The sequence below is a fragment of the Anomaloglossus baeobatrachus genome, chromosome 7 (genome assembly GCF_048569485.1).
Source record: "Anomaloglossus baeobatrachus isolate aAnoBae1 chromosome 7, aAnoBae1.hap1, whole genome shotgun sequence".
Classification (NCBI taxonomy): domain Eukaryota; kingdom Metazoa; phylum Chordata; class Amphibia; order Anura; family Aromobatidae; genus Anomaloglossus; species Anomaloglossus baeobatrachus.
In genome coordinates, this window is record NC_134359.1 from 139,597,640 (window position 1) to 139,608,398 (window position 10,759).

Sequence of the window (10,759 nt, forward strand, 5' to 3'; positions counted from 1 at the left end):
CTACGGCCCTTAAACTGGCAGCATAAATTGCTAGTATAATTGCTTAGTAACTATCAGTTTGAGTGTGCAATGCAGGCAGACGTGCTGCAAATATCTGTGCACTACTGGGACTATACAGAAGTCCAACAGCCACGTTTAGGATGCCACTAGGTACACTCAGTGTTTGCTAGTATAATTGCTTAGTAACTATCAGTTTGAGTGTGCAATGCAGGCAGACGTGCTGCAAATATCTGTGCACTACTGGGACTATACAGAAGTCCAACAGCCACGTTTAGGATGCCACTAGGTACACTCAGTGTTTGCTAGTATAATGGCTTAGTAACTATCAGTTTGAGTGTGCAATGCAGGCAGACGTGCTGCAAATATCTGTGCACTACTGGGACTATACAGAAGTCCAACAGCCACGTTTAGGATGCCACTAGGTACACTCAGTGTTTGCTAGTATAATGGCTTAGTAACTATCAGTTTGAGTGTGCAATGCAGGCAGACGTGCTGCAAATATCTGTGCACTACTGGGACTATACAGAAGTCCAACAGCCACGTTTAGGATGACACTAGGTTCACTCTGTGTTTGCTAGTATAATGGCTTAGTAACTATCAGTTTGAGTGTGCAATGCAGGCAGACGTGCTGCAAATATCTGTGCACTACTGGGACTATACAGAAGTCCAACAGCCACGTTTAGTAAGCCACTAGGTACACTCAGTGTTTGCTAGTATAATGGCTTAGTTATAATGAGTTGGAGTGTGCAATGCAGGCAGAGGTGCTGCAAATATCTGTGCACTAGTGGGACTAAACAGAAGTCCAACAGCCACGTTTAGGATGCCACTAAGTACACTCAGTGTTTGCTAGTATAATGGCTTAGTTATAATGAGTTGGAGTGTGCAATGCAGGCAGAGGTGCTGCAAATATCTGTGCACTACTGGGACTATACAGAAGTCCAACAGCCACGTTTAGGATGCCACTAGGTACACTCAGTGTTTGCTAGTATAATGGCTTAGTTATAATGAGTTGGAGTGTGCAATGCAGGCAGAGGTGCTGCAAATATCTGTGCACTACTGGGACTATACAGAAGTCCAACAGCCACGTTTAGGATGACACTAAGTTCACTCAGTATTTGCTAGTATAATGGCTTAGTAACTATCAGTTTGAGTGTGCAATGCAGGCAGACGTGCTGCAAATATCTGTGCACTAGTGGGACTAAACAGAAGTCCAACAGCCACGTTTAGGATGCCACTAGGTACACTCAGTGTTTGCTAGTATAATGGCTTAGTTATAATGAGTTGGAGTGTGCAATGCAGGCAGAGGTGCTGCAAATATCTTTGCACTAGTGTGACTAGACAAAAGTCCAATAGCCACGTTTAGGATGCCATTAGGTACACTGAGTGTTTGCTAGTATAATGGCTTAGTTATAATGAGTTGGAGTGTGCAATGCAGGCAGAGGTGCTGCAAATATCTTTGCACTAGTGGGACTATAGCAAAGTCCAATAGCCACGTTTAGGATGCCACTAGGTACACTGAGTGTTTGCTAGTATAATGGCTTAGTTATAATGAGTTGGAGTGTGTAATGCAGGTAGAGGTGCTGCAAATGTCTTTGCACTAGTGGGACTATAGCAAAGTCCAATAGCCACGTTTAGGATGCCACTAGGTACACTGAGTGTTTGCTAGTATAATGGCTTAGTTATAATGAGTTGGAGTGTGCAATGCAGGCAGAGGTGCTGCAAATGTCTTTGCACTAGTGTGACTAGACAAAAGTCCAATAGCCACGTTTAGGATGCCACTAGGTACACTGAGTGTTTGCTAGTATAATGGCTTAGTTATAATGAGTTGGAGTGTGCAGAGGACAGGAGGGTACAGTGCCAGGATTGTGGGGCTCTGGGTAGAGGAAAGGAAGCCTGCCTTTCTATTCCCTCCTAATGGGGAAATGCAGCGACGAAATCCCTGACCTTAGCTACACAGACGCTGTCTCTGTTTTCAGGACCTGTCACCTATGGCTCTGACCCTGCTGGTACGAGCCCTTAAAAGGACTGCTAGAATGTGCTCTCCCTAAGCTGTCCAGCGCTGTGTATGGAGCGCATACAGCTGTATCAGCGATAGGACTCAGGACGGAGCTGCGACAGTGATGTCTGACACCAAGGACGCAGAAGAGATAATGGCATCCTGGAGGAAAATGTCCGGTTTTATAATGCAGGGACATGTGACATGGACATCCTATCACACATGCCGTTGCTTCTCTGGCTAAAAGTCCACTTAGCTGTGTGTGAGTCTGGGATTGGCTGACATGCTGGCCCGCCCCACAAGACGCGCGCGCTTAGGGAAGGAAGACAAGGAAAAAAAAAAAAAATGGCGATCGCCATTATACAAATAGGAGTGATCTGAAGGCGCTGTTCACGCACACTATACACTGAAATGTCATAATAGTGTGAGTCACAGAGTGACTTACAGTATTACAGCGGAAAGCCAGCTAGGAATTAGCTGTTTTTTTGCTGCTAGAACCGTTCTCGAACGTTTCTAGAACTATCGAGCTTTTGCAAAAAGCTCGAGTTCTAGTTCGATCTAGAACAGGCCCCAAAATCACTCGAGCCTAGAACTGGAGAACCTCGAACCGCGAACCGCGCTCAACTCTAGTGTCCACGTTGCTTTTTACCTGCTTTTTTGCTGCTTTTTCAACTGCAGCGTTTAATGCCAAAATGGATGTGTTCTGCTTTTCAAGCATAGTCTATGGGAATTTGGGTTTCTTGTGCGCACTATGCAGTTCAAAAAGGTGCCTTTTTGTGGCAGAAATTTGGGCAAAAACTCTGCTTTGCAGTTTCAAAACGCAAATGGCAAAAACAATTGACATGTTGCTTCTTTGAAAAGCAGCATTTTTGCTAAAATTTCTGCCACAAAAAGGCACCTTTTTGAACTGCATAGTGCGCACAAGAAACCCAAATTCCCATAGACTATGCTTGAAAAGCAGAACACATCCATTTTGGCATTAAACGCTGCAGTTGAAAAAGCAGCAAAAAAGCAGGTAAAAAGCAAAGTGCACACATAGCCTTAGGCTTAATGCCGAAATGGATGTGTTCTGCTTTTCAAGCAAAGTCTATGGGAATTTGGGTTTCTTGTGCCCACTATGCAGTTCAAACTGCAGCCTTTTTGTGGCAGAACTTTGGACAAAAACTCAGCTTTGCAGTGCAAAACCCAAATGGCAAAAACAATTGACATGTCAATTGTTTTTGCCATTTGCGTTTTGAACTGCAAAGCAGAGTTTTTGCCCAAATTTCTGCCAGAAAAAGGCTGCAGTTTGAACTGCATAGTGGGCACAAGAAACCCAAATTCCCATAGTCTTTGCCTAAGGCTATGTGCGCACGTGTGCGCTCTGCACCGCACCTAAAAGGTCCGCTTCAGAGCGCAGCTGAAAAGCTCCGTTCTGAAGCGCATGGTGCCGGCAGAGAACGTGCGCTCTGCATGCTGCCTCTCCCTATAGACAGCATGCAAACCGCACGGAAGAAGTGACATGTCACTTCTTAGAACGCAGCGATTCGGGCAGCAGCCGAATCGCTGCGTTCTAATATGCCACGTGCGCACGGCCCCTGCACAATCTCCATAGACTGTGCAGGGGACGCAGGACGCATGCAGTTACGCTGCGCTGCAGATCGCAGTGTGACTGCATGTAATACGCACACGTGCGCACATAGCCTTAGTCATTCTAGGTTTCCTTCTATGCAGTGTTTACTTGCAAACTTTGTTCTATTTTCTAATCCTGATTAATTGCTATAGAATATTCTATACTTTACAATTTCATATATGCGACACAGATACATTCACTAATCATTCATTGCCTCTCAGTAGGAAATATAAACAAAAGGAGTACAAGCTACAGAGGGATGTACACAAAGCAATGCAGTCCACCCAGCATTAGTGCACAGAGTGAAAAGCGCTATGCACACTGTTTTTGAATATAAAGCTGAAGAGTCTTTTGTTAGGACCAGTTTTCAATGATGTATATAAATAGGAGCTGGGATGTTTTAATTCAGAGATCCAGCATCCGTACAACAGGCACAATGGGAAAGGTATTTTAAACTCCAAAAAAATGTTATGTATTATCCTAATAGATCCACTGCAGATGTTACAACAAAAATATTTTCTATATTTTTCAAATTGTTGTTACAAGTGTCACACTTTGTATTGGAGGTAAAACCTGAGACACAAGAGATACATATTTCAACTCTTACATAAATAATACTTACAGCAGTCTTACTATGCTTCATAATGTTCATTTAAGATATCTACATTCTATAATGATGACATTAAGCAAGTAAGTTTTTTTTACAGATCATCTTTTATGAAGACAAGAACTTCCAAGGTCGCTCCTATGAGTGTAATTCTGACAACACAGATCTTCACTCCCATTTCAGCCGCTGCAACTCCATCAAAGTGGAAACTGGAAACTGGATGGTGTATGAACGTGCCAACAATCAGGGGCACCAGTACTTTTTACGAAGAGGAGAATATCCTGACTTCCAGCACTGGATGGGGTTCAATGACTCCATCAGCTCTTGTCGCATTATTCCTCAGGTAGGCAAACTTAGCAATCAATAAAAAAAAAGTCAAATTTGTTTCCATAACATTATTAGGCTGGGCTCACTCGAGTGTATATTGTCCATCCAAGAAAAAGGGTCCATTTATGCTAATCAGACTTCGATCAGAGTTTTTTCGGTGTCTGATCAGAGTGGAGGATCCATTTTTCTCAGTGGTGGAAAGAGGATGAAAAAGATTCTCAACCTCCACCTTCTCCATCCTGTCACTCCGTGAAAATCGGATCACACTCGAATGTTATCTGAACCTATAAACTTGAATGCCAGAGTGGCATCTGATTCTCAGCGGAAATCGTGGTGCATGGTGCGATCTTTTTCATTGGACCTCTCGGTCCGAGGAAAAAAAAATTGAACATATGCACAGCCTCACGGTGGTTGGGTCCAAAAATCTCAAATTTGGACTCATCAGACCAAAGCACAGATTTCCACGGGTCTAATGTCCATTCCTTGTGTTCTTTAGCCCAAACAAGTCTTTAGCCCAAACAAGTCTCTTCTGCTTGTTGCCTGTCCTTGTAGATAAATGTTAGAGCTTGGTGGACCTGAGACCACCACTAAGTAGCCTAGATCTTTTTGGATTTTTTATTTTTTTTTAGCAATCTGAAACAATTTACAAGCAAACAGCACTAAAGTATTTGTTTTGCATACTTGCATTTCACCTTGTGAGCTGATACAAGCAAACGTATGCAGTCTAAGAGTTCAGAACTGAAAGGATAGACGTCACTACTGTTTGTCTTTTCGGCACGTCTATCATTCCTATATTTTGCACCTATCTAATAAAGTAAAATAATGATAATTTCAGCCAATTTGCGATACATTTTTACATTTTAAATTTTTCTATTTTATTACTATACCGCACTCATTTACTTCATATTACCAAGCTTTCAAAACAGGCAATTGCCATCTGCAGCATACAGTGCTATGTTTACTGTATATTTGTCCATACATGTACAATGTCTGTTGCCATATTCCTAACTCCTATCCTGCAAATATGCTATAAGTATTAGAGATGGAAATAATCCTAAGGCCTCTGCCACACTCACGGGAAATTCACGCACGTGCCGAGAGACACATATTTCCCCTGCGTGTTGCGTGCAGGTAAGTACGTGTCTCTGGTACGTGCGGGCCACGTGTGTTCTACGTGTGCTATCCGCGATAGCACAAGTAGAACGGGTAATTTACATACTCACCTGGTCCTTCCTGCTGTCCGCGCTGCTGTCCGTGGTGCTGATCTTCGGCTCCAGCCCTCCCGTCTCCCCGCTGCTGCTGCTGCCAGGCAGTGAAGTGAATATTAAATGAGAATAATGAGCGGCCGTCGGCAGCAAGAGGCAGCAGCGGCAGAGACAGAAGGGCTGGAGAAGGTGAGTTAATGTTTTTTTTTTTTTTTCACTGACACGTGTGTTTGCTCCGGCGTGTGTCAGACGGGACCGCATCCACACTACACCTGTGTGGTACGGGTGCAGGCCGTGTGACACCCGTGCTGCGGGAGAAAACACAGACATGTCAGCGCTTTGAAAAACGCACACACATACAAACGCGCACGGACACACGTTCCATGTGGTTTTACGTGTGTGTGCCTGCTACAATAGGGTAGCATTGCTTAACGTGTCTCCGTGCCGCCGGTACGTGTAAAAAATGACAAACACGTGCCGGCGGCACGGATGTGTGTCGCAGGCCTAAGGCTGAGACCGCACTTTGCGTTTCCACCTGCGTTTCAGGTGCTTTTTTGGACCGCTTTGAGAAGCACCTTTTTCATTCCAAAAGGCATGCGTTTTGATTTTACAGCAAAGTCTATGGAAAATGGTGATTTTCAGACCGCACTTTGCGTTTCTAAACGCTGCGTTTAATTTGCATATTTTATGGCAAAAACCATGCATTCAAAGAAGCAGCATGTTAATTGTTTTTGCCATTTTAGGTGCGTTTTGCTAACATTGAAGTCAGTGAGAATTGGCAAAAACCAAGATTCCTACAAATTCCTGCGTTTAACCTGCTTTTTATGTGCAGAAAACATGCGTTTTGGACTACCAAAACGCATGCTTTTGGGCATTAAAATAATGATTTCATATGTCCCTTTACACACACACATAGTCCGACAATTAAATTAAAGAAAAATAATAAATTATTGCTTTTTTTCCAAAAAATAGTATATTACCGCTATAATTTTAATCATTATTTCTATTTTCCAAATTATTTCTAAAATTCTATGTGTTCCTTTTTATTTTCTTTTTTCATTGTGTTTGACTGTTTAAAATTTATTTAGCAGTGTCTTGATGTTCAAAACGCATCTGTCAAAACGCAGGTGAAAAAGCATGTAAAAAGCGCTATAAACGCATCTAAAACGCGGTAAATACGCATGCGTTTTCAGCGCTAAAGTTTTGAAAAAGGCAACTTTGGTCAAATCAATTAAGCCCAAAACGTGCGTTTATAACTGCAAGTAGATGAACGCAAAGTGTGGTCTCAGCCTAAGGCTATGTGCCCATGGGACAATGTGCCCACGGACTGTGCCGCAGGTTTGCCCGCAGGTTTACCACAGCTGCTCCCCGGTATTTGCAGCTATCCATTACTATGCGATTCAAACATTTTTGTGTGGTAAATCTGTGGGACAAGTGCAGAAATAAATGCGGAAGTCCCGCCCTATATCTCCATAGTGGAAAGGCGGGACATCCGCAGATATTTCTGGATGAATAATTGACATGCATTTACGTGTGGCTACGGGACATCCGCAGCATATTCCGCAGCTGCACATACCGCAGCATTGACAGGACTCCCCAAATCCCATAGGATAACATGGGGAGTGTCTGTACTTGCGGTAACCTGCGGATTTATCTGGAAAATCCAGATAAATCCGCGGGTTTTCAACAACAAAATCCGCGGGTACATTGTCCCGTGGGCACATAGCTAAGGCCCTGTGCCCACGCCGCGGATTTTCAGAAATCTGCAGCAAAATCTGCATTTCCATTGTGAAGTCAGCAAAGTCTATGAGAATTCAGAAGTGCTGTGCCCACGTTGAGTATTTTTCCCTTGCGTATTTGGTGATTTCTTTTTTTCTGCATCAAATCTGCACCAAATACGCAAGGGAAAAATAAGCAACGGGGCACAGCACTTCTAAATTCTCATAGACGGTGCTGGCTTCACAATGGACATGCAGTTTTTGCTGCAGATTTCTTAAAATACGCATCAAAACTACACAGCGTGGGCACTGGCATATAAAAAAATCAGTCCCATTCTCATTCAGAAAAGTGGGATGGTTGAAATCCGTTTAGTCTTCCATATCTCATGTGAGTGCTATGTGATTGTGTGATTATTTTCTCACCTAGCCTCCGTATGACATCCATATCACATGAGTTTTTTTCTCAGTAACTATTATTTTAGAATCATATACAGGACCACTTACAGTGTTCTATGCTACAGAATGGTCATGTATGCATACAAAATGGACAGCATAAGTACATGTGTGTGGTGTCTGATTTATTTCTCACACCCTTTGACTTGTATTGACGAGTCATGTCCGGTAGACGAGTGCAATCACATCATGCTGCAATTTTTTCATTAGTTCAATTTGAGCTGAGGGAAAACTCACTGATTTGCTCTTCCTCACTGACGAACATTGGTCCGAATACAATGTGATTTTTTTCTCACATTTCACTGTTCAATTTTATACGGCAGTGTGAGAGGAGCCATAAATGAACTCTCCTCTTCTTCTATTGTTAATGATGACTTCTTGTGTCTTTTGAAGATTCTTTCTCTGTCTGAGAGTTTTTACTTCTGGCTTTACCTAGTTTGGATGAAAATAAACAATTCTGCTTTAATGTCTATTGCTATAGGTTATGTGCACATGATGTCTTAGGTTGTGTGAGCACGGTGTGTTTTTGATGCATTTTTGGTGCCGTTTTGTTGCAATTTGTGGCCCTAGTCTGCATGTCTATCTTCATGCCAGCTACACCAGCAATTTCAATGAGAATTATGAAGTGCTGGGCGCACGTTGATTAATATTTACTTGCAAATTTGGTGCAAAAAAAAACTGCAGCATGTCTGTTGATGGAGTGTTTTTTCCTGCCCTTATTTTTGCCCTTTTAGCCATTAACTTTATTACAAAATGCATGGCACAAAAGCGCACCAAAAAATGCACCAAAAATGCATTTGTTTTTTGTGCATTTTCTGGGGCGTTTTTCTGCCAGGAGGAGCAGAGTTCATGCAGAAACTTCCTTCAGCGTGCGCACACAGCCTAAATTAGGAAGCTTTCCTAAACAAATCTGCTTTATGAAATAAACTGTGGTCTATTCCCCTTAGCAGCTTCACAGGTTTTGTCATTGTTTTTTGCTATAGGTTCGCTGCCGCCATTTTTTCACTATACTTTTAACTATAAAGTGGCAGCTTTGTTTGGAATAAGAAGAAATGTGTTACTTTTAATCGCTTTTTTTTTTTAACTGGTCTCTGATCTCCGATGTGGTTAAAAGAAGTAACAAAAGGCTGAACATGTGTACAGCAATGTCATTTTTACATTTCTCTGTATTATGTACACTTTTTTATATGGTTTTGTGCTTCTTTTTAATGATAATTCCAGGTGGAGGCTAAAGGCCGCTTTACACGCAACGACATCGCTAACGAGATGTCACTGGGGTCACGGAATTCGTGACGCACATCCGGCCTTGTTAGCGACATCATTGCGTGTGACACGTACGAGCAACCACTAACGATCCAAAATACTCACCACATTGTTGATCGTTGACACGTCGTTCATTTTCAAAATGTCGTTGATCTTCTGGGGCGCAGGTTGTTTGTTGTTCCTGAGGTAGCACACATCGCTACGTGTGACACCCCGGGAACAACAAACAAAAGCATACCTGCGTCCTCCGGCAACGAGGTGGGAGTGACCTTCATGCGGCTGCTCTCCGCCCCGCCGCTCCTTTTGGTTGCCTGCTGCGTGACGTCTCTGTGACGCCGCACAAACCGCCCCCTTAGAAAAGAGGTTGTTCGCCAGCCACAGTGACATCGTTAGGCAGGTGAGTACGTGTGATGCGCACTACCGATTTTGTCCACCACGGGCAGCGATTTGCCCGTGACGCACAAACGATGAGGGTGGGTGCGATCGCTAGTGACATCGCTTGCGATGTTGCAGCGTGTAAAGCGGCCTTAAGGCTTGCTAACATTTATCTGCACCACGTCTGCAGGATTCTACCTGACTATACTCGATCATGTATTGGTTAATATACTGTATATTGTAACAATAATGTTACTAAATTGATTAGTCTGACACAGTATTTTTTATTCTCAAAGAAAATGTATTTTAAAAATATTTTAAAAGTATATATTTTTTCATCTCTTAAAATCAATTAAAAAATGAGACGATTATTCTTATTCTCAGCATCGTGGAACTTTCCGTATTAGAATCTATGAGAGAGAAGACTTCAGGGGCCACACAGTGGAATTCATTGAAGATTGCCCACAAGTGTATGAAGAATTTAAGTACCATGACATCTGCTCATGCAATGTGCTGGAAGGACACTGGATCTTCTATGAAATGCCCAGTTATAGAGGGCGTCAGTATTACCTCAGACCAGGAGAGTACAGAAGACACTCAGATTGGGGTGCTGTGAACCCAAGGGTTGGCTCCTTTAGAAGAGTTCAGGATCTGCATTAAATATGTGCAGTTATACTTTCTATTTTAACTGTCAATAAAATATGTAAAAAATAAAGTTTGCTTTTTTTCTTCTTCTGATAAATCAGCAAAACCATAAAATATTCAACATAATCTTATGGATGATTTCCTCTCTTATACTTTCAGGGTTTTTTTTAATCATTTGCATTGAGTTATTTATAGGGGTTCTCTGAGATTCAGATAAAATGGCATCCCTGGTACAATTCAATCTGCAACCCATCCTAGTCAATTGTCAGTACACACTGCAGTGCAGACTAAATTATACAGCTCTTAAAACCATGACTTGCTTAAGAGTAGTTAGGGCTCCCAGCTGATTAGAGGATGTGGGTAGGTATGAGCGCACTCGTTGATGTTTGGGGTCTCTGTGTTTGGCTGAACTGAAGTTAGAAGTTCAATTCAGCAACCTGAACTTTACCCCAGGATCCCAAACCCCATAGAAGTCAAAAGGGGACCTTAACTTTTGTGCTGTAAAATGGTCATAGTAAGGGATGAGAGCTGCAAAAGGAAGCAAAATGGGGGAAATTA

General features: G+C 42.6%; 1 protein-coding gene across 1 annotated transcript; it reads left to right on the forward strand.

Annotated features, from left to right (window-relative positions):
- Positions 1 to 4,044: 4,044 nt before the first annotated feature.
- Positions 4,045 to 10,216, forward strand: LOC142246004 (gamma-crystallin 2-like). Its single transcript, XM_075319010.1, has 3 exons — positions 4,045 to 4,053; positions 4,316 to 4,558; positions 9,941 to 10,216. Exons 1-3 carry the CDS (start codon positions 4,045 to 4,047, stop codon positions 10,214 to 10,216), a joined length of 528 nt encoding a protein of 175 aa, XP_075175125.1.
- Positions 10,217 to 10,759: the final 543 nt, after the last annotated feature.